This window comes from Spinacia oleracea, chromosome 3 (assembly GCF_020520425.1).
Source record: "Spinacia oleracea cultivar Varoflay chromosome 3, BTI_SOV_V1, whole genome shotgun sequence".
NCBI lineage: Eukaryota > Viridiplantae > Streptophyta > Magnoliopsida > Caryophyllales > Amaranthaceae > Spinacia > Spinacia oleracea.
In genome coordinates this window covers 27,647,839-27,672,989 of record NC_079489.1, presented here as the reverse complement: position 1 = coordinate 27,672,989, position 25,151 = coordinate 27,647,839, and the positions used below count along the sequence as shown (strand labels likewise).

At 36.2% G+C, this 25,151-nt stretch overlaps 1 protein-coding gene across 2 annotated transcripts; it reads left to right on the top strand.

Moving 5' to 3' along the window:
• The first annotated feature begins 1,930 nt into the window (after positions 1–1,930).
• LOC110793045 (folate-biopterin transporter 1, chloroplastic) lies at positions 1,931–24,725 on the top strand. 2 transcript variants are annotated; one of them, XM_021997871.2, is made up of 10 exons: positions 1,931–2,153; positions 3,236–4,167; positions 7,976–8,211; positions 12,135–12,199; positions 12,287–12,449; positions 17,302–17,450; positions 17,533–17,787; positions 23,213–23,381; positions 23,458–23,550; positions 23,955–24,725. In XM_021997871.2, the coding sequence occupies exons 2-10, from the start codon at positions 3,921–3,923 to the stop codon at positions 24,252–24,254; spliced, it is 1,677 nt and encodes a 558-aa protein (XP_021853563.2). In that variant the 5' UTR covers positions 1,931–2,153; positions 3,236–3,920; the 3' UTR covers positions 24,255–24,725. The 2 variants fall into 2 exon arrangements, with proteins under 2 accessions (XP_021853563.2, XP_056695977.1); XM_056839999.1 differs by lacking the exons at positions 1,931–2,153; positions 3,236–4,167 and adding an exon at positions 7,326–7,341.
• The last annotated feature ends 426 nt before the right edge of the window (positions 24,726–25,151 follow it).

Sequence of the window (25,151 nt, the reverse complement as noted above, 5' to 3'; positions counted from 1 at the left end):
GAATGGCGAGTCCAAGGTCTAGTAAAAAGAGGCTAGCGCCACAGGTAGTCCTGTTTTAATTAATATTGCCACACATCCGTGGGAAGAGAACAAAAGAGACCCTAAACCAGTTCTTTTCCGATCCCCTCACAGTTACAACTTTACCACCATCATTCATTTGTTAGGTATATTTTGGGTACATAAACTTAAAATCCTCTTTTGATGTAATAATTGTTATGTATTTTTGGGTACATAAACTTAAAATCCTCTTTTGATGTAATATTTGGTAGGTATATGTTGGATACAAACTTAAAATGCCCTTTTAATGTAATATATGTTAATGGTGTTGGGAGCTCTAAATGATTTAGTTTTTTCTGATTGCTCCAGGAAATTTTGAACAAAGAACAAATGAAAACCGTAAGTCTAATATTTTGCCAAAAGAAGTTTTAGAAAGCAGACAATAATAAGCAGTGTCACAAAGTTGTCTCCAATAGGCCAATTATTCTCTGTAAGTTTCAAAGCAATTACTCATTAATGTCAAATTCCACTATCACAGAATAGTCCTATTCGAATAAAGTTTAAGAGTTGGGTTGTTTGGCTTGACATGATTTATTACTCCCTTCAATCCTATGTTTTACACTTAATATGATAATAAATTAGAATGAAATGAAACCAAATGATATGGAAGCACAATTTAGGTTGGGTATCTATTACTATATACTAAAAGAGACACCAGGAATGACACGTGTCATTTCCTGGTGCGACTTTTTCCCGCAAACATGTTTATTTTTTATTTTTTTTACTTTAAAATAAATAAATTACAGTACGTTTTTTTAGGAAACTAAGATAAAAATATCTTTTAATTACCATAGATGTGTACTGCATAATATATTATTGGAGGAAAGCTAAATCAATATTATTTTTTCCTTTATGATATAATTTTATTTATGTATTACTATAACTTTTTAATCTGATAATAAAAAATATTGATAAATGAACTTCTAATGTTATTCTACTATTAATAATATAATACATGATAACTGGTAAGTAAGAATGTTAATTAAAATAATAATACATGGTAAGTAGACTAACAAATAAGTTTATTTATCAAGATTTTACTCAATTCAAAATATGTTGTAATTTGACTAACTCGGTTATGCTCGGGTCTTTTAGAAAATTAGTCTTCAGTCATTCGGGGTTGGTTAACGTTGTTAGATCGCTCTACATACAAGTAAACGACTATAATTTTTAACTTTGTATAGTAATATGCAAATTTAGTTCATTTGAATATTTTTTTTACACAACTTTGAATTTATACTTTTTCATATATCTTTTTTACTTTCATGTTTTCCTAATATCACAAGTCTTTTAGTTACTATTAAAATAATAAATTGTTTTAGTAGTAGCCGTGCGTTGCACGGGCCCTAAACTAGTATAAACTATTATGGAACCCAAAGCGATCTCGATACGTTATTCCCTCCGATTCGTATATTTACGCTTATCCAAATTAAAGGTTTTAAAATGTTGCGATAAATTGCAAAACAATAACTTAAAAGTAGTGTAAATAATAACATTAAGTTGTTCCATTTCCATTTTCTCGGAACAAGTAATAAAAATTAATAATATAGACTTATGGTTGAAGTTACTATTTGATCGGGTCAATGGCATGTCGGGCTGTCACAGGTCGGACCAATAACAGGTTTCATCGAGTTACAATCTGTAATACCCCAATATTTTATACTTTCATAACATATATTTGTTTTAGAGTATTGTGTAAAATTTCGGATTTATAGTAGTTATTTCTTTAAAGTTCCGAAAAGAAAAAAAGAGACCTTATTTACTATTAATAGAACTCTCATATGTATATATATATATATATATATATATATATATATATATATATATATATATATATATATACTCTTTTAAACCCTAAAAGTATTATGGCCGTCAAATTAGTTTTATATATCTCCTACTTAATTCCTCTTCTTTCTACTTACTGTGGATTGTGCGTGAGGAGCAAAGAAATAAAATTCCTTGATTTTATTTTGGTTATCAAAGAGATTAAGCTCATGCACATCCTATCATCATTGAGCAGCAGCCGCCTGCATCCCGTACCCGATTGTTTTAAAAGTTCGCTTGGATTTAACTATTTGGTATTATTATTCGGAAAGGTAATCACTGCACGTCTACCCCTTTGAGATTCTAGTCTATATACTAGCCGTAACCAAGTGTAGTTGTATTGGAATAGTAAAGTACTTACTGTTTATGTGTGTTTATATGATTTCATGTTATTATATTGGATGGTAGATGCGTGTAATTGCTTTGCGTGACTCACTTTTGATATACTTGCGCTTGATCGTATTGCAAATAGTTAAATTAATTAGTTTATAGTAGTAGCACTTTTATTTCGTGTAGATTATATTGGCGGGTTGTTATACAAATTCAGTTAATATTGGAAAATTCAATATCGGTATTATATTTGAGATTGATCGTATCATATTATGGGATTGATCCATAGTTATATTTGGGTACTAGTTTTATTACTTAAAGGAGTGATATTATTATATTGAATGAGTTACATTATTTGGGAATTTGTGCCGTTATTGAGAAGTATAGATTCTTAACCCTAAATGGGTGTTGATCATATTGATCAGATTATGAGAAAAGGTTTGAGAATAATTATTACATTTTTGGTTTGAGGCTCAGCGTTATAGACCTTACATGTTGGTAAGTGATGATAACCATTAGTAGAGAAGCAAGATACAATCTTTATTATTTTCTTAATATTTTCAAAAGTGGGATTTGGTCCAAAAGTGGCCTTGACTCAGAGAGTCTTTCTAGTAGCTATTGAGAGTTTCAAGTTTTTATACTTATTGGTTTATTTATTCGAATCACCCATGTCCAAGGCTAGGTATAGAACAAAGAGCAAATATGGCACCTATTGGTTTAAGTAAGTCTAGTAGAGGAAAGAATTATATCAATATATTTGAGGTTCATATGAAGAGGAGATTAATAGTTTTCGTAGAGTACGTAGTTAGTTTTATCTTTGGGATCGTACTTGAAATGTGGTTTCATACTACATTGTTTACATGAGACTTTATTGTTCTATATTAGTATGTTTCTGTTTGTAACAGGTGATTACTCAGCTTTTGCTGACGTGTGTGTTTATTTGTTATGTGTGTTTGTGGCCATGTCTTTTCCTTATGGTGGCCCTGCGACGATCCTTTTGGAATTTTTCCTTTATGGTGAGCAGTCAAGATTGACTGAAGCAGATTGATCGTGAAGGATGCAGTTACAAGTTGAAGGAGCTCCAGTATTATCGTTTAGTCTTGTATGACAGTTTAATGTTTTTCAGTTGTAAATAGACCACCTAGTAATTGAGTTGTAACAGTTTAAGTCTTGTAAGCCTAAGCACTTGACAATGTGGTCAAGTGTGGCGGTGATACCTCCGATTTAGGTATAAGCTTCCGCAATATTTTTATAAAGTCTTTTATATTCTTATTTACTTAAAGTTAGTAAATCGGGGGTGTTACACAATCAGTTTGGGGTTGACATCGGATGGGGTGTTGAATCGTGTTCGGCTCAGTGTCGGGTCGTGTTAATTCAATTATCGGTCATCTTCAGGTCGAGTGTCAGATTCGGGTCATACAGTACCACGCCAAAATCGGTTATTGATTTTATCGGATCAGGTGCAGATCGGTTTACGAGTTTTTTTATTTTAACAATATTTCAAATTTCGATCGATTATACATATAGTCTATTCAGATCGGGTCAGTATTTGACTACTCTACCTCCACCACTCCACCCCGTTAGTTTGCATTGCATAATGCCGTAACCAACACTATCTAAATACAAATGCTGGTTAGTACGGTTCCTCATTTAAAATTACAAAAAAATTATAGAAAAACTGAACTGTATTTTAAAATTCAGTTTAATCCATGTTAATCTCCTACATCATACCACCCAAAACTCCGCATTTCCCAATTCCTTCTCTTTCTATACCTCCTACTATCTACCAGATTCACCAAAGGAAACCCTTTCTGGTTACCGGCGTCTCCAGATCCTCCCGCCGGAAACCTCGCCGGAAACGCCTTGAAGCTGACATGTCTGTATCGATTCCGGTGCCGCCTTCCACCACCCACCGCCGCGATAGGGAGGATGAGCCCTTTCTTGCTTCCGCTAATGGTAAGTCACTAAGTGCATTTTGTTACCTTCTTTTCAGATAGTTCAATTTTTCGGATTTTGCTTTATGTTTGAAAGATGTTTATTTTTATGCTATGTTACTATGTTAATAAATTATGATCTTGATGATACTTATGTGTTCGGAAAATCGAGCTTTTGTTAATGGCACTTTTTTGTTGCGGTTGGAATTAGAATTGTTTTGTGGCATGGTGTGATTATAGAACTGATGATAATGGCATGTATGAATTTGTGGTTAGGAATTGAGGGATATTATGTAGGAGTAGCCCTGAGTTTCGTCTGGAGGTAGTGTGTAGCAACTAGCAAAGCGCACTTGTTTTGCTCTGCTATGCTAGTGTGCTTGCATAAGGTGTATGCGTTGAAGTATATTGCCCATAGTTGGAAAAATTGGCTACTACGAGTGCAATGAACATGAACCTTTGGATCCCATGTCTAACATTAGCTGATTTTGTTGTTGAACCATTATGATTTTAACCTATGTATGTAAGATTATACAACTTGTTCTTCATTAATGACACAAACCCTGCATCACTAATACTGATTATTTTCCACCATGGGACATACTTCTTTTGATGTGAAATACTTACATGGAAAATAGGTTATAAAAACTCACAACTAATGAGTCAATAACTTGAATTAAGTAACTTTAGAAACAGAAGCTCACAATGACATTCTTTGTATATTTCCAAAAAGAAATCGTCATACTATCAATCATAAAATCCTTTCCCACCTTATGAATGGGAAATTATGTTTCAAATATATGACTTTGATGATTATGGTTAAAGACAGTGGGATGGAGGGATCAAAGCCAACATATACAACTACAAAGGTCATCACTCGTCCCCAACCAAACCTACCAAATTTTATGGTCAATTTCCTAAGGAATACAAAGGAAATGTATCTGAAGGATGAACACAAAATGAACCTCAAGGCGTATAGCGTATTGCCAAGGCAATATTACATGAATGTCTGAGTGGAACGAGGTACCCTTTCCGTTGGACCTATTGCATACAACTTCCATCATGTGAGGATATTATAACCTTAAATTTCCAACACATAATATTTGTGGGGAAACTTTTGAAGAAAAAGCCTCCTAGTTTCATTTGTTATAAAACATATTTTACTGATTAAGAGAAAGGTGTCAGAAACATTCACTGATTCATGAATACACGTAATGGAATGTCGGAATCAGAAAACATCATATCATTGCCTTATAAAGTCCCGCATAAATTTCATCAAAGTACATGCTTATAATATACTCCTGTCCCATAATAGTACAACATGTTTTCTTAAGGTCACACATCCCAATTTTAACTTTAAATTTTTACCAATTTTTATGAAAAATAATCCAGTGGGATCTTGTTAGGTTCGTGTAACTTTATATTATCCAAATACTCCGTATCAACTTTCCTCAATTTTATTTAATACATAATTATATATATTGATGGTCAAAGCCTTAAATGCGTGTCTTGTAGACCATGGAAAATAAAATGTGCTATTATTTTGGGACGGTGGAAGTACATGCATTTAAGATTATAAATGAATCCTATAGATGCATGGGTAAAACCACAAAGAACGAGTATCTTAATATCTGTATAATCGTATAACCCACTCAAAACATAACGTTGGAAACATATGTATTAAGTTGTTGGGATTTGTCATATATGTTTGTATAACAAAATGTACTCCTTATATCATGATTACGTTTCTGGAAAATAGATTCAGTATGAGTAACCCTTCTAGCCCAAAATTTATAACAAGGTCATACTCATCATAGTTAGTCTAATGAAGCGTGAAAAAAGCTTAGTACTTTAATAACTTCTGGCGGAAAAGCTTCTAATCACTTGTACTCCCTCCGTCCCAGATTACTTGTTACACTTTCCTTTTTCGTCCGTCCTAAATTACTTGTTACACTTTCCTTTTTCGTCCGTCCTAAATTACTTGTTACACTTTCCTTTTTCGTCCGTCCCAGATTAGTTGTTACACTTCTAAATTAGAAATGACTGCACAAATATTATATTGTCTCTCTCTTCCCACTAACTTTTTTTTTGCCCCCACACCCTCTTTCATTCAATTAAAAAAATACCGCACTAACTCTTATCACATCTACTTTTTCAATAAAATAACAATTGATAACCAAACAACCACTTATCACCTAAAACTCTGTGCAAAGGTAAGTGTAACGAGTAATTTGGGACGGAAGGAGTAATACTCTACATTCCTCGATAGAAAGGTAGGACAGATAGCTAGGGGTAACATATCAAACTAGATACCAGAACTAAGAGGTTCAAGTCAAAAGATTGGATTGGCCTAATTCCAGCAGGCTTCCATTAATTTCCTCCTGCTCCTGTAAGTGCAAAAATGTATGTATGTATTAATCAATTCTGTAAGATATCTCTAATTCTCTACCAAGTAATACGGAGTAGCAACAGAAATACAACCCTTACTGGTCTTGCTAAATATCGAAAATTATACACTTTCAATCTCCTAGAACTCGCTGTCAAATATGCTTTATGCTCATAAAACTGTTGAGGCATGAGATTTCTTTTCATGAGGAATGCCTAGAAATTTTGTCTTGGTTCTGTGAATATCGGTATGCTGCTGCAGCTGCATTAGAGGATGAAATTCTCGATCATGGTACCTGCAGATAAAACTGTTCATAAGGTGATAAGGGGGATTATATTGTATGTTAAGTTACAAGAAGCATTTAAAGTAATGGAAATGGTAGAACATGCATCAATCGCTGCTGCAGGTTACTAAAGTCTAGAAGGTGACTCACGGCATTTACCTGATATCAGTTTCATTATTTTCATTATCTTGAGGCAGTTGCAAATTTTTGATGTATATCATTAAAAGTTCGCTAATTTATTTTACTAAATGTCAATTTTGTTGTAGGGGTCTCAAAAAAATTTGAAATGATTGGGAATGCTTTATCCATATCTACATGGCTTAAAATAACAAAATAATTTGTGCAGGATATTGCAAAGGATCACTTCTAAAGTTGCCCAGAATTAATGGCATTTGTCTAGGCATTTGTCTACGGGGCTCTAAAATTTATGAAATACTTCATCCGGAAGAAAGTTTACGAGTAAACGATCAACTACTGTTTGGGATTTGATTATCTTAAAAAATCCATTTTAGATTTTTGTGCTTTATGGGGTTAGATCTTTATCCTCTTTTTAGCATGTGTCTCTTGCATTTCTCTTTTGAGTATTGATAACAGGTGCGTTTATCCTCCTGATATTTGTTTTATTTACTCCCTCCGCCAGTCCTCCAACAAAAGATGATCTTGTATTCTTTTTTAGGATGTTAGCAAAAGATCTTGTTACTTAAAATGGATAATTCACAGACTCAATCCATGTGATATGGACCCCCTCTAGCTCTCTTTCTTTCACTTTCTCTCCATATCTCATGTGATGTAGGTCCTTTCACCCACTAACTATCTTTCAATAAATTTGTTATTCTTATTTCCCCACTATCTACCAAAAAACCTAACACACCGTACTAAAATCTTAAATATGCATGCCCACAGCTAAGAGGAAGATTGTTTGCAGACGGAAGGCGTATGTTGTTAGATAAATTGCTGAAGAAAATGTGCACTTTTGAATCTTTTTCTTCATGACCCTTTCTCTCTAGATTTTTAGTCTTTCATGTATTGATCTTTTAGAAAATCGAGGGGGCATATTAGTTGTGAGTTGGTTGTTACATGGCTTCTTGGAAGGATTTACATTCTAATTTCCCTTATGCTGTATATAGCAACATCTGAGTAATTTTGTATTTGTTTTTGATCCAGATTCAAAAGAAGGAGATTTCTTGACAGCTGAAGCAGAGAATGAGGCATGCTCCTCAAGTAAAATTTCTGTTAAGCGCAAGCATAAACCTAAGAGCTGGTTCAGCTGCTTTGGTGTGGACATGTCACCAGATACAATCGCTGTAGCCATGGTTTACTTTGTCCAAGGTGTTTTAGGCCTCTCGCGGCTTGCTGTCAGTTTTTATTTGAAAGATGAATTGCATCTAGATCCTGCAGAGGTATGTTATGTACCTTTCCTCTCCTTCCACTTTCTTTGCTATTTTATTGTTATGCGATTGACCCATGTCTGAAAATTTTATGCCCTTGGCACCAGAAGACACGATATATGAATGAATTACTGCATGGTGTCTGATTAATTAAAATTAGCGAATAAAAGTCAGTCCCACAAAAATGAGGTGAAAAACTTGTGCCATAATACTAACTAGCTGAAATTGGGGACTAGGCTATAGAAAGCTACGACTATTGTTTGCCTCTGCTCTTTGCTGCTAATGCTCCCCTTAAAGTCTTCAAAAGTTTATGCTTCATGCTCTTGTAAAGAACTAATAATTTTGAGCAGAAAATTAATGGCATAATATGTAATAATCTGATTGATAGATGAATGAACCAAACTGAGATACAAAAATAGTGACTTGAGGCCACCAATCTCCAAGGGTTAGTGACTTGAGGTCACCACTCTCCAAAGCCTAAGCTTTACTAATTTTTCCACACCCCTTCTAAACCTAGTGTTCCCTTATTTATAGCCTCTCTACTCTAACCCCCCTAATTTGTCTTCTAGCATTAATACTACTTGCACTACCCATTATAACCTTTACTGTTTAGTTCATTACAATATCGGCCCCCTAAAATTCCACCTTGTCCTCAAGGTGGGTAGTAGTCGGCACGAGATTCTCGACCTCGGCAACTCGGGTCAATGTTGTCTTCAGAACACTGCTGCCATGGATGTTCAAGCTCCTCTTTGTTGTATGTTGCAGGCACCTTGAGTCGGATTTCATGGAAGAGTAGAAGATTTTCGGGTGGTGAAACTAAGGTGAGAGTGGTCATGTGTTGAGATGGTTTTAATACGTGTATGACAGGTTTTGGGTTGGGAAAATCGGAAAAGAAATTTGGTTTAAAAATAAAAGGCGGGGTGATTTTGTTAAGAATTGGGATATGTGGGTGGTTGAGTTGTGAGGTGGAGATTTCGGGTCTCAGAAACTAGGCAAAATTGAAGTTGGGTGGGGCCATGAGTTGAGGGCTGTAGTAAACAGAAATAGTGGGTTTCAAAGGTGGGTTTGGGTTATTTAAATAGGTGTTGGGTTGTAAAGTGAACAATGGGGTAGAAGTTGGGTATTACAACATGGGAAAAGAAAATGGGCCTTATTTTAGTAAGCCCCGGAAAGGGACTGACCTCCTTTAATGAGTAGCTATTGGATTGATTAGGGTAAGGGAGGGTGCAATAAGGCACGTGCCTTACTTTTACAACTGTTGTGTCATTTTTTATGGCTCTAAAACTGCCCCCACCAGTATCCTCTAGAGTCGCCTTCTTCTCCAAGGCAACAAAAATTTTAATGGAGCTTCTGCCATACCCCACAATCTCTTGAGGTTTATGCGGCGGCAAGTATTTTTCTCCACCAAACTTACTGCCGGTACCTAGGCCACCACCAGATCCACTAGCTTTTGATCCTCCCTTCACGAATATGTCTCCAGCACAGTCCAGGCCACCACAAGTGGTGGTTCCACCACAAGTGGTGGTTCCACCACCAAACTTACACTTTCTAACTAAGTAACCAGGACCACCACCGGATCCGCAGCCTGCAGCACCTCCTTTCTCAAATGTCCTCTTCTTTCGCTTCCTTATGAGAACATCAGACACGCCACCATCGTAGCCTCCTCATCCTTGACCTCCGCTCATCCTACCACCAAAATCCTTGACAACGAAACCTCGCTTACCTTCGCCGATTTGACCACGTGCGAAAAAAACTGGAACCACAACATGAGGCTCCTTTTCCTGCATCTGGTGCCTCCGCATTTCCACCGGCGACAAAGGGTAGATTTTCTCTAGATCCACTTCTCTGTAGATTTGCATGCTCCACCACTTCCGCTTCAACCACCTCCGAATCCGCCACTGCCTTGTTCTTTTCCTCTTTGAGTATCTCTTCTCTAATTTCAGTAAACTTCTCTTTGATTTCCTTCAATTCTTGCCGGAACGAAGAAAAGATCGGAGAAAGACCTTCCATAATGTTTTTCACGAAATCTTCCTTACATTTTTTGAAAATCTCATCCCACTTCTCCTGTGATTTCTGATCAGAGCTGTTAACATCCATATATATATATATATATATATATATATATATATATATATATATATATATATATATATATATATATATATATATATATATATATATATATATATATATATATATATATATATATATATATATATATATATATATTTTGGAACTCAGAAAATCAGATAAATAATCCCTCCTAGAAATGTACCGCTTTGATACCAAGTGTAAAGAACTGATAATTTTGAGCGGAAGATTAATGGAATAATATGTAATAATCTGATTGATAGATGAATGAACCAAACTGAGATACAAAAATAGTGACTTGAGGCCACCAATCTCCAAGGGTTAGTGACTTGAGGTCACCACTCTCCAAAGCCTAAGCTTTACTAATTCTTCCCCACCCCTTCTAAACCTAGTGTTCCCTTATTTATAGCCTCTCTACTCTAACCCCCTAATTTTTCTTTCTTCTAGCATTAATACTACTTGCACTACCCATTATAACCTTTACTATTTAGTTCATTACAGCTCTCCCTAATCTACTGTTTGTTTGGAGAGATAAGGTTGTGTTAAACATTCTTACCCTGGATTTCTCAGATTTTGTACTTTGTCCGATTGTTTTTTTATCTTTTCTTTTATAATTTCAACGTTTCTTTTTTTGGGAGTTGCATATTATTTGCGACATCACACACACACACACATACATATACATCTCCTCTCCAAACAATGTTTTACAACCCCTACACGTTGCAATTATAAAAATACGGAGGAAGAGAAGTACAAATAAACAAATTAAATAATATGCTAAGGCATTATTTTTCTAATAGCAATTTACTAAATACTTCCATTTTGACTCTTCTTACTTTTTTTTTTGTTTTTTTTTCCTATTTTGAAATGTACGTATTTTACTAATTTATGTATTTTAAACTTTACTTATTTTTATTATCTCTTATAATATTTTTTCTGTAATATATTTTATATTTTCCACTTATCTTACTTTAATTAATTCCACTTTCTCCCTGTTCCTTGTTTATCCTTTTAACTTCACGCTCCTTTTTTGTTTGACCGGTGACAATAACGATCTCCTACGACGATTCATGTTAGCCGACCCCAAAATATTTTGGGACTAAAGCTTTGTTGTTGTTGTTGACTTGTTGTAGCAAGTTACTAAATACGACGTATGAAAATATGCGATAAATCGAGTTAAACAGTCATGACCTTTTTTTAATGTACTTTCCTGCTTAAAATGCATGTTTTTTGTTCATTTGTTATGGATAAATTTGATACGGAGTACTTGGACAAATTACAGATTTAATTCAAATGGGTTGCCTATGTCATTATCGATTTCTGTTTCTCTATATTTTTATTTTTATTTTTATTTTTTATTTTTAAAATTCTTTCAAATTTTTAAATTTTACACGCTATTTTGAAATGTACTTATTTACTTATTCATTTATTTTAAACTTTACTTATTTTTTATTATCTCTTACAATATTTCTTCTATAATACATATATACATTTTTCTCTTATCTTAATTTCATTAATTCCACTTTCTCTTCCTTGTTTTTTCTTTTTTATTTCCTGCCCCTTTCTTGTTTGATTGGTGACAATGACGATCTCCTACGACGATTCATGTTAGCCGACCCCAAATCATTTTGGGACTAAGGCTTTGTTGTTGTTGTTGTTGGGTTGCCTATGTCATTAGTTGTGCTCTAAAAGGTGAAATGCTGTATATGGATGTGATGATTCTCCTGTAATATCTTATCCAAATGGATTTTATAGTAATCCTAGTACCTATAGTAGTGGTAACGTGATTTTGTTCCTCATTTCCAAGCACCGAAAGATTAACAAACTTACTGTTCATTGACTAGACAGCTGTCATATCTGGGTTCTCTTCATTCCCATGGCTAGTTAAGCCTCTTTACGGATTTATAAGGTATGTGCATCCTATGCATGATATTTATGTTTATTCAGTCAAATTTTCTGTCTTATGGATTAATTCGTTGAACACTAATGATGGCAGTGATTCTATTCCTCTTTTTGGATATCGGAGAAGATCATATTTGGTATTGTCTGGGCTTCTTGGTGCATTTTCCTGGACTTTGATGGCCACTATTGTTGACAGCAAGTATAATGCTGCTTTCTGCATACTTCTTGGATCTCTTTCAGTCGCCTTCTCTGATGTTGTAAGCATTTTGTATGCTCTTTTATCTGAAACAGCTTAAGCTTTATATACTCTTGGTTAGAGTTGTGCGTCTGGAATCTGGAGACAGTCGTTGCCTTTTCACTGTGAAAATCCCGCAAGTGTAGTTCATTGAAGTTTTTTAACTGATGTATGAAGTCGTAGTGCGATTGCTAATAATGTTTGCACTTATTATATTCCTTTACCTGAACCGAAATTTGGTTTCTTGGGTATCTTAATTTTTGGTGTCCTTGTATTTTTTAAAATTTTGAACAGTTTATGATACTGAGTAGACTCCTAACAAATAATGAAAGTTGTTTCACACAAAATTTTCAAGATCAATTCAGAAATATTTAAGATTTTAAAACCAAGAAAAGTGTATATAAGCCTATGATTCCATTGGATGGACCTTTCTTGAAACTGTTCTTAGTTTCCTATTGGTCCTTTCGCAGATATGTCTTCAGCGGACATTATGATAAGATTTAGTAGCAAATGTTTTTTGCACGTTTATTGAACAAAAGTATGTTTTTTACACGTTTATTAAACAAAAGTAGCAAGTGTAGCTCATGGAAAACTGGATTTTTAAATATTCACTAAATACCATTAGCTATTAGTTATTTATGCTAAGAGTTCGGTAGTCAGAAGAAATAAAGCTGAGGGTGATGGTAATGTTAAAGGTTAGGATTGTGGTCTATCTTTCTGAAAATGAATCACTTAGAGATATTGTTGCTTGCTCTATCTGCATCTAATGTTACTACTTTACTAGGTATTTTGTGAGCTTATATAGTTAACTTTCCCTATTTTTATGTTGTAACATATTTCTCCCATTTCTCAATAGATGAATTGCTTTGACTTTTATTGTGTTACACACTCAACACTTTGACAAGGGTCTATATTTCTTATTGAACACTTAGTTTTACAAGGCGTGAGGCGCACCAATGCGCCCCTGGAGCCTATGCGAAGTCTCGCACCTTTCATAGGCAAGACGCACAATTTCTTTTGGTGGTATTTATTTTAAAAAAATCAAAATAGTATTACTTGTTGTCACAAAGGAGTAAAATTAACAACCTTTATTAGAAATAAACCAAAGAAGTTGGGGTGGGGGGGTGGGGGGGGGGGGGGGGGGAAGACTTGAGAAGGTTCAAGTGACTTCTTAGTCATTGAATCTTTATTTGAGATTCTCAGAAGAAGTGGGTCACACCTTACATAAATCAGTTACTTTAATATGAAAAAGGAGGGGTTTACATGACTTGTGCTCTTTTGTTGTAAGAGACAAGAAAAAAAGAGGGAGGAAAAAGGTATATAATTTGGGTTTCTCCCTCCTCTAGTTATTATAGTAAATCCTAATTCTTGGGGAGCCATACATGTCACGTGGTTTTATTTTTTATTTTTAAAAAAAAGTTGTTGCATATCAACAATTGAAGCCTTATACTATAAGATGCATAAGGCACTGCGTCTTGAGCCAGGAAAAAGGCGCATAAGGCCCGCGCCTTTTGTAGGTGCCTATGCCTGTCACGACTAAGACGCTACCTGCCACTTGCTCCTAGGCACGCCTATGGTGCACTTTGTAAAATAATGTTGTCATGAAATACTCCCGAGGTCTTACAAAATTCATCAAATACCCGCTAAGTTTCCAAAATGCAACAAATACCCCTAAATTTTTCATAAATACATCCAAAAGCCCTTATTGACTAACGGTGTTAACGACTGTTAGTCATTAACCCCTAATTAATCTAACTAACCCTAATTTAACTCTAATTTAATCCTAATTACTATCTCTCCCCACATAACACCAATGATGCCACCAACCGCCAATACCATTGCCAACACCATTGCTGACACTTGTGCGCTGGCACCGTTGCCCGTGTCTCTGTCGTTATCCATACACGCCGCCTATGTCCGCGTCCACCTCATCGCTAGCCCACCTCCTTCTCCTCCCTCCCATTTCCCTTCTCTTCCCATGGAAGAATTCATGTTACTCTCTCCTATCTATTAGGGGTGAGAAGAATTCATGGTTCCAGGACCGGGTACCCGATTTTTTAAATATTAATATACTTCCTGCTAATTTGTATAGTAGGACTTAATTCAGAAAATACGTAGTTCACATTTCTATTTCTTCGATGTCAATATGACTTTCATTGCTCCATGATTCTTCAAACCATCTCGAAAAAGAAGAAAACAAGTCACTTGTTTCATAAATTTTTATAATATCAACAACATTAGCTACTTAATACAATTTACAAACCACTTTTTGATAAGAACAATTATATAAATTAAAAAAAAAATCATATAAGATCTTGAGAAAAGAGATAATTAGATGATATAGAGTAATACCTGGAGTTGGTTGATAGTCTTGGTACTTGAAGATGAACAATAGTTGCAAATTTGAGAGATTGGAGGTGAAAGATTGAGAAAAAATTAAGGTCTAAGAACATGAAAGGTTTTAGGGTAAGGTGTTTTGACTACCTTATTTCGCCTGTGTGAGTAAGTAATGACTGTGTAAGATCCCAAAAGATTGGGGTTAGTTAGTTTGTGAGCAAATTGAAGTCCACTAGTCTAGCATTCAAAATTCGGAAAGATTTATAAGATTGGTATCGGGTACACGATCTCAGAGCCTCTACCAACGGATACCCGAAACAGGAACCAGTTTTGGCTAGGGGTGAGCACAACAGGGTACCGTTTTCAGGAACCGGAACCTGTTGCAACAGGTTCCTGAAAATCGAATCGGAACCCGAACCAGTTGCAACAGGTTCTTAAAGATTAGAAACGGAACTGGAACCTGTACCTTGTTGTTTTTAAAATTTAAATAAGTTACTGCTAATTTATTAAAAAAAACATAATTTTTTTTTTATGGTTTGTGCTTTGATTGTTTTATAGTTTGGGCTTAAGTTGAAATTCTATATTTATATTTTCCAAAATGAGCTTGAATTGTTTTATATGTTTGAAAATATGAAGCATCTTTATTTGTTACCGGTTCATATTTTTGGGTACTCCATATTAAAATTGGCGTGTACACGCCTGTTCCGAAAAATTGAGAACCGGAACCTGTTGCAACAGGTTCCGATTTTTTTTACCCGGAACCGACATTGTAGGTTCCTAACAGGGTTTGGCTGCGATTCAAGGTACTATGACTTTTTTCTCACCCCTAGTTCCAGTGGTTACCCAATGAGTACCGGGCCCAAAGAATCAAGAACCGGAATGAGAACCATTATGACCGATTCCTAAATTTTGGGATGCGGAACCGATACCAACCCAACCAGTTCTGGTCCTCGGATCCTTACCTGATTCGGGACCGGGTACCCAATCTCTATCTCCTCACTAATCTGATTATTTTATCTACCAAATTCATGACTAAATTCGATGGCAATTAAATAAACAAACTTGAACTAACCCGTAAATCCGAGCACAATTTTTTTCATTCAAAATAGAAATCCTAATTTTCTTCCCAATTCTATTTGGATGTGTATTTGATTTCATATGCTAAATCTAAATTGTCATATACATTTTGTTTGACAGAAAATAATATATTATACTTACATATATGCCTAAAGTCAAACAAATTTGGTTAGAAATTTTCCCTAAATTCTATCAAACTTTTCGACAAATCTGGGTATACATTGCCAGTAATTTTTTTTTATTTTTTATGTTTGTGCGGTGTGCGGCAGCTGTGGGGTTGCTGGTGAGAAAGAGAGTTGGGCGTAGGAGGACGATAGGTTAGGGTGTCGGGAGGAAAGAAAGACAAGGGAATGTGAGTATTAGGTAGAGGATAAGGAGGTGGCCAAGTGCCTTCGTAGCCGGCTGGGGCAATAAATTAGGGGTGGCTGTGGGTCGAGGGGTTGAAGGGGAGGCGATCATAGCAACTAGCAAGCAAGAGCACTGGCACCACCGGCGGGAGCTTGCGCTGCACATGCGGTTGGTTGGCTGGCGGTGGTGGTGGTTATGTGGAGGGAGAGTAAATTAGGGTTAGTTAAGGCCAAATTAGGATTAATGAGGTTTAATTAGAGTGACATTAGGGGTTATTAGATTAATTAGGGGTTGATGACTAACGGCCGCTAATGTCGTTAGTCCATAAGGGCATTTGGATGTATTTTTTAAAATATAGGCGTATTTGGTGTATTTTTGAAATTTAGTGGGTATTTGGTGAATTTTGTGAAACCTCCGGGGTATTTCATGAAAAAACCGTTTTAAAAACTAAGATTGGGCTTTTCTGTTATCATCAAGACATTTCAGTTTTCTCGAACCACATTTGCGGAGAAAAATTGTAACATTTGCTCACTATTGTGCTTAAGCTTGTAATTTTAACAAGAACAAACAAGTCAACCTACATTGCGTTTTTATGTATCCGTCATCTGTATCGATGTCACGGTGTCAAAAATATTAGTCTTGCCAAGTCTTATACTTGGATATGTGTCATTAGTACACATATTGTTTTTGAGTATCATACATATCAAACTTCCATTGAGATTTCTACATTCTAAAACTTCTTAAACTATTTAATCCTAAACATGAAAGAAGTCATCCTTTGTGACATGCAGTAAAATGAAGGATTCTAGGTCGTATTATTTGATGTGATAAAATATGGTGATGCTTTCAAATTCTTTTCACTCGCTCCTCTTCTGTCACAGAAGTATTGGCATAATTTGAGAATCAAATATGCATAATTTCTTATTCTTTCCCTTGAATCTAATTCATGGAACACGTTGTTGACTAAATTACTAAACAAATGTTTCCATAAATTATGATGCATTTCTGTCAGATATTTAATTTAGGGTGTAGTGATATTGAATGAGCTTAATTTTCTATTCTCTTGATTCTATTATGTCCTTCACAATGTCAGGAACTGATGCATGTTTTAGGTTGTAGATTCCATGGTTGTAGAAAGAGCTCGTGGTGAGTCACAAAGTATTTCAGGTTCTCTACAGTCTTTGTGTTGGGGATCTTCAGCATTTGGCGGTATTGTGAGCGCCTATTTTAGTGGCTCTTTGGTAGATGCTTATGGTGTGAGGTATGTTCGGATGTTTAGCTTAGATTCGTAGTTTCTTGGCTGTTTTCTTCTGAGTTAAACTTCCTTTACATGTGAATTTCAGATTTGTTTTTGGTGTCACTGCATTGCTTCCTTTAATCACATCTGCAGTTGCTGTTCTGGTTAATGAACAACGGGTCCTTGGGCCAGTTTGGGATTATAATCGTAGTGGTGGAGGGCCTAGTTTAAAGGAAAGCTTCAACCAGAGTGTTGTCCAGTTGTGGGATGCTGTCAAGCAGCCAAATGTGTACTATCCTACCTTATTTGTCTTTCTGTGGCAGGCAACACCTCAGTCAGATTCTGCTATGTTCTACTTCACGTATGTACCTATGAATCTACAGTTTATCATTTCAATTATATCTAGCTATTTTTAAATAGACCCCTGTGCTGAATGAAATTAAATACTCCCTCAATCCTTTTTATTCCGTACGTATGGTATCATGCACCCAAACTTAAGCATAATATAAAAGAGCTTTGATTCCTTTATTTTTTTAATGAAATAATAAAAATTCTGGTTTCCTCATTTACTAATTGAGGTGAGTGGAGTGAAGGAATGAGGAATGGTGAGGTGAATTCAATGTAGGAATATTTTATTAAAATTTGGGTACATGTTTTGTGGAATATTAAAAGGAAATATTCTTAACAACAACAACAACAACAAAGCCTTAGTCCCAAAATGATTTGGGGTCGGCTAACATGAATCGTCGTAGGAGATCGTCATTGTCACCAATCAAACCAGAAAGGAGCAGTAAGTAAAAAGAGAAAACAAGGAAGAGAAAATGGAATTAATGAAAGTAAGATAAGAGAAAAATGTATATACATTATAGAAGAAATATTGTAAGAGATAATAAAAAATAAGTAAAGTTTAAAATAAATGAAAAAGTAAAATAAGTACATTTCAAAATAGCATGAAAAATGAAAAAAAAGAAAAAAAGAATTTTAAAAATAAAATATAAAATAAAAATAAGAGTAAAAAATAAAATAAAATAAAAAATAGAAAGAAACAGAAACATGAAAGCTGTATAAGCCAAATGAAGTAATCAATGTATATTCTCTCCCTCCACTCTGTCTTATCCAACGCCATATTTTCCTCAATCCCAAGAAAGCTCATATCGTGCTCAATCATCTTCCTCCATGTTTTCTTAGGTCTTCCCCTACCCCTTGCAATTCTATCGGTTTGCCACCCTTCTATCCTCCTAACCGGGGCGTCACTTGATCTTTTGCTTACATGTCCAAACCATCTTAAACGATTTTCCATCATCTTAAACTCAATCGGTGCAACCCCTACTTTCTTCCTAATAATCTCATTCCTCAAACGATCGTTTCTTGTATGCCCACACATCCAACATAACATGCGCATCTCCGCCACATTCATCTTGTGCACGTGACAATGTTTCACTACCCAGCATTCCGTGCCGTATAACAAAGCCGGTCGAATTGCCGTGCGGTAAATTTTCCCTTCAATCTTTGGGGCATGGCTGAATCACATAGGAACCCTGTGGCACATTTCCACTTCAACCAACCTGCTTTGATTCTCTGAGCCACATCGCCATCCAATTCTCCATCCTTTTGGATGTGTGGGCATATTCTTAACGTAAAGAATAAAAAGAGACGCCCAAAATAATAAAAAGGGAAGGAGGAAGTAACTTTTAAGGAAAACATAGGTGTGGTTTTCATCTAAACGATATTTGCTTCTGGCACCACATTGTATGGGATCTTTTGCTAGGAAATAAGAAATATAATTCAGCTGAACCTAGTCTTAAACTGACAAATTATACATATTTACTATACTCCCAATTTTGATATATTATTGTTGATGACGCAGCTGCGATTGCAGGGTTATCTCAGAGTTGTTCATTGCCCTAGCACCACAAAAATTAAAGTACAATGTACATAACCGAATGAATCCAGTACTCTACACCAGTTGCCTATATCAACGACAGCCTAGTATGAATCTCACTGAGTGTCACAAGTTTCGCGAAGAGTGTAGAAATAGATGATTACCTCTGTCAGAAAGTAATGCAAGCCACAGCACAAAGGAGACGTGGGTGTAAAATATACCCAAAAGTCTCTCCCCCATATATCTTTCTTCTGTCTCTATATCTAAAACATTTATAAGGCTTCCCAACACCTGTATTTACCATTAAGCTCGGTAAATCAGGTTTCTTGGGTCATCTTTTCTTCTGTAAGAAATCTTCACCGGAGGACACTCTGCTCTGCAGTGTCATCAGGTGCTAAACATTCTCAACTCTAGGAAAAAGTAGTACTAATAGAATATGGATCCTCCTTCGTGCAAGCTCATAACTGCTGATCAGTTCGCCAAACTAAATGAGAATCAAGGAAAAAAACATGATATAAATAGAGAATTGACAGTGTGCTCTGACTTGAGAAAGAGACCAGCTTTGAGGAGTTAGACTTGAGATCTCCAAAGGCGGTATTCCCTCCATATGTAGTAGCGACAAAAGGGCTGGTAGGTGATTTCCTTTCGTTTGGCAGTTGCGCTGCTGTGGAGGGCAATTTCAGGTTTCATTGGTGCGTGCCTGTCTCCGAAGTGACCTTAGGACATTAGGTGTGCTGATGAGGTGGAGCCGGTGAGTTCTCTTGCCCGAAATTTATCAGGAGGAAGAGATGACGAAAATGACGAGTTAAGCGAGTATGAAGAAGATAATTGAATTTTGTTAGACGAGCTGCAACAAATGGAGGACATCCCTCTTTCTATTTCTGAAGAACCTGTTAAACTGTTTCGATATTGGTACAAATAATTGACTGGGGGAGGGTTCCGTTCATTATCAACCAGATGTAGTATCACTTGCACTTACAGGGGATAATTATGATGATAGAGATCACAACTAGAGTTTGTGAGTGTTTTTGGACAGCCATTACAAGTGCAGGTTGGTTCCCAACGCTCCTCTCAAAGAGGTAAGAAGAACCGGCAAATTGAACTCACTGATCTTCAGTTTAGTGGGAATTATGACTACGGAGGTGGTCGAAGGACTCGGGTTGCAAGTTAGACCTTATGAAGATTCTCAGTTGAAATGTAAATGGCTTAGTCTGACATTCTAAGCTCACTCCATGATTAAGGGGGTTCTTTCAAAGACAACACCAGGTGTGGTTTTCTTCAAGAGACAAAAGTTGAGATTTTTGACTCTTTCTTTGTTACGATTTTTTTGGAGGACAAGAACAAAGATTGGTTTAATATCAATCTATGGGTGCTTCTGGTGGAATCTTTCTTGATTCGGATTCAAGATTCGCAACAAGTTCGAAGATCGTAACCGGGATTCTCTATTTCAGTTTGCTTAGAGGTCCGGGGTAGGGGCAAATGGTGGTTCACTTCTTTGTATGATCTTTGTCTTCGCCATGAACGTGCTGATTGATGGGAGGCTTGGTTGTTCACGTGGTTTAATTCTTTTATTCGTGAGACTAAACTTCGTGACCTCCATTAAATAATGCTTGGTTCACCTCGAACCACCATCAAAAGTTTTTTAGGTTGGAGCGTTTTTTTTGTTTTCTACCAAGGTTCAAGAGATTTTTACTCGACCCTTTGATCATTCTCCTGTTTTTCACTCATCTACTCATCTCTAATGGGGACCAACACTTTTTCGGTTTGAAAAATATGTGGGTGAAGCACCACTGGGAGAGTGGTGGGGTGAGTGCAATGTTCAAGGGTGGAGGGGTTTTTGTTTTATGAAGAAGTTGAAGTTATGGAATAAAGAGGTGTTTGAAGATGTGAGGCAAAGAAAGGATGCTCTTTTACGAAAGATTACTTTCAACGACTTTGCAATGGAGAGACAGTGTGGGACTTTAAGAATGAGTTAGAGAGGTAAATTTGAGTAAAAACGAAAGACAATGTTAGAAGATGAAGGTAAAGTGGGCAAGGGAAAGACAAGGGGATGTGTGTTCGAGGCTTTTCTTCAAAGTAGTGAATGGGAGAAGGACGAGGAGGAGTAATTTCATAACACAGAAAGAGAGTGATGATGGGGAGGTCTTCCAAGATATGGAAGTAGAGAGACATCAAAGAATGGGAGGGAAGACCAAAATTTAGAGTTTGGCCTCCCTTCCTTCTAATGTCGCGTTTGGCTACAAAGACCTTATGAAGAGGACTAGGTTAAGAAGGTGGTGTTTGCAATGGGAGTGATAAATGATAAAACACATATGGTTTCACAATGGCTTTTTTCCAAGGTATGGGATGTGATCAAGAATAACGTGTTTTATTATTTTTATTGTGGAGTTTCATGATTACTAGATCATTGGAGAGAGTATGCATTCCAATTTTATTGTCCTAGTATCTAAGAAGGGTCAATTGATAAAAGAAACGAATATTAGTCTCCTTACTAGTGCGTACAAGATTGTGACAAATGTGTTGGTAAACTGGTTAGGAGAGGCGTTTTCTTACATCGTCTCCCAATCTCAATTTTTTCTGGTTCACTTGAATCGATCCCCTAAGTTTCGGGCGTTTCCAGTAGCAAATTTCATTTGGAAGGCGAAGGTATCTTTTAAGGTAGGGCTTTTGTGTGGATATTGGCGTTAGGAGACTAACACTAATGACATGCTGCAAAAGCGTAGGTCAGGTTTGGTTATTTCACCGGACATGTCCTTGCTTTGCCTGCTAACGTTGAGTCACGTTCACATGTTTTCTTACATTGTGAAATGGCACGTTATCTTTGGAGGAGATTTTTTGCGCTTCACGAGGAAACATGGGTTTTCTCTTCACATATATTGGATTGTTTAAAAATTTGCTTTAAAGGGTTTGGTTAAGGTAAGGAGAATAGATTGTGATTACGCAACGCTTTCATAGAAGTTATGTGTTGTGTGTGGTTGGAAAGAAACTCGAGGATTGTTTCACGAGTTTCATTACCTTCGGAGTTATTGTGGAGCAAAATCACATTTTTAGCATCATTATGGGCTAAGGCAGTGGGGGCTTTCAAGAGTTACTCAGTTGGGAAGGTACAAAGAAATTAGGTAATTTTTTTGTTAATACAATATAATCTCTCTTACAAAAAAGAAAAATATGACAAGATATTTGTCAATGACAGTGATACCCGAACGTGGTATGTTGGCATGTTCCACGAACTGGGTTCGTTCATCCCGAAACGTGGTTGAAACACGAACCAGTTCGTTGAATTTGACGACCCGAAAGTTTGAAAACCTAGATCTGGAAATTGAAAGTGAAAAACAAGAATTGGGCTTTTGGTCGCGATGTTGAGGCGAGTCTAGGGGAGTGAAAAAATGGAGTTTCTTTTAATTGGAAAATGAGGAAAAGGAAAGGTCCTCATTTCCCTTTACTCTACCCCACATGATTTACTCCTATCTACAGTACCATTATATTTATTTGTTATTTTAATGTATTTTAACATTTTACCCTCTATTCCTTTTAACTTTAAAAATCTGATTAATTTCACTACTATATATATTTTTTTCCAAAAGACCAACGTTTTCGGGTTCTCCAGAGGCCACGTTCCGCGTCTCCGTACAACTTTATGCTCGATTCCACGTTCCATGTATCATTGGCAATGATCACCGGTAGTGGTGATAAAATATTTTGTTCATGCAGTCGACCCATCCTTTTGGGATTAAGACTTTGACATAGTTGTTGTTGCACTTTGACATAGTTGTTGTTGCACTTTGACATAGTTGTCTACTCATTACTACAGAGTATTATATTTAGAACCATCTCTATTTCTTTATAATTGCTGACGTTCTGAATTACTTCTGCAAACTATTAATGTACGATATTTGGATTTCAGAACAAATAAACTTGGTTTTACCCCTGAATTTCTTGGGCGGGTCAAGCTCGTAACTTCCGTGGCGTCGCTGCTTGGTGTTGGCCTCTATAATGGTTATTTGAAGAAAGTTAGTTTGAGGAGTATATTTTTGGCAACAACTATTGCTGGAACTACTCTTGGAATGACACAGGTTTGTTGATAACTTTCGATTTTTCTTCGATACTAAAAGTATACTAACTGAGAAGAGCTTTGGATTCGTTTTTCAGGTTTTCCTTGTAACTGGACTAAATCGACAGTTAGGTATAAGTGATGAGTGGTTTGCTGTAGGAGATTCCCTAATCCTCACTGTTCTTTCCCAGGTACATTCGCCTAAAACTGTTTTATGTTCTTGTCATCCACTCTTCTGCTGTTTGTTTAAACCTAGTACAAGGGAAATGAGAGTTCAACTATGCCTTAAGTTATTATTAATGTTGAGGTTTAAATAGAATAGTCCCAGCTTCATACTTTTAAGCAAAGGACACCTTGTCAGTGTGGTGAAATGGTCTTGTCCGATGTCCATTTAGTGATAATTTGCCTTAGAAAATTGATCTTTTTTCAACATTTCGTAGGAGTTTTATAGCATGAAATAGGTTTTCCTATTGAGGTCAAAGCTTATTTTACTCATTCGTTTCCCATATCATAGATTATCGATTATATAAATTAATTATTTGATACACTTTAAGAAAAAATATAAGGCCTCAACTGACAAGTCTCTGTATTCCAGATTTCTTTTATGCCTATCCTTGTCTTAGCTGCAAAGTTGTGTCCCGAAGGTGTGGAAGCGACTCTGTTTGCCACATTGATGTCAATATCAAATGCTGGAAGTGTTTTAGGAGGACTTATTGGTGCTGGATTGACTCAGGTCTTTGGAGTCACCAAAGACAGATTTGATCATTTGGCTGCACTCATAATCCTATGCAACCTTAGCTCGTTGTTGCCCTTGCCACTTCTCAGCTTTCTCCCTACCGATGATTTTAATGAAAAAACCGATGAAGAAAGTGATATTGAAATGAAGTCTAATTGATCCCTTGATCAAATTGTTAATCTGACATGAAGCAATCGCATGGAGAAATCGTATTCTTCGCATTTAGCTGCTATGCCACGATGACACGTAACGCCCTTTGCTATGTCGCTGCTGAATCCTGCTATGAAGACAAAGTCCACTTCTCCACTCTGCGTTCCAACACCTGAGGGTCTACTAAAAGAATTCACACTCATAATTGTATTCTTTATTTAGTTCAACCACTCATAAAACATAATACTCTCAATTAGGTTTTACCATGATCTTGGAAGCTTTGTAATCTATATAAAAGGAAGATGGTGTTGTCCGTAATGTGACCGACATTAAGCTTATATCCAAGACACTATTCAAAATGTTTACCTCAAAGGCTCAAAATGTATAAACTTCCTTCGTTTCTAAATATATACTTGTAACAATTTGAATTCGTTTTAACGTTTTTGTGCCAATATCAAACAACTGAGATTGAACTGTGAACTCAAACCCATGATTAGAGGTGTCAAAAGCTGACCCGACCCGAAAACATCACCTGGTTCGAACTCTAACCGAACTGGTTTGACCCGGAAAATTTAGGACCCATACTCGATCTTTAACCGATTGGACTCTACCCGACATCCGTTTCACCCGATCTGAACTCTACCCGTAACCAGTTTGATCCGACTCGAACTTCACCTGTCACCGCTTGGATTCCACCCAAACTCCACCCGACACCGGTTTGACCCGACCATAACTTCACCGGACACCGATTTTACCCGATAAATATCTGATTTGACCCGATTTGGTTTGACCCGAATTGTTATCTAATCGACACCGGTTTGACCCGACCTAAACTCCACCCGACACCTATTTGACCCGATTTGATTTCACCCGAACAATTACTAACCAAACTAGTATTGAACCATC

What these genes read in the sequence shown, in the direction of transcription:
- LOC110793045 (XM_021997871.2), top strand. Translation starts at nt 3,921, where the DNA reads ATGTTAATCTCCTACATCATACCACCCAAAACTCCGCATTTCCCAATT. An exon ending in CAGTCGCCTTCTCTGATGTT is followed by an intron (nt 12,450 to 17,301) that starts GTAAGCATTTTG and finishes TGCATGTTTTAG; the next exon opens with GTTGTAGATTCCATGGTTGT. An exon ending in TCCTCACTGTTCTTTCCCAG is followed by an intron (nt 23,551 to 23,954) that starts GTACATTCGCCT and finishes TCTGTATTCCAG; the next exon opens with ATTTCTTTTATGCCTATCCT.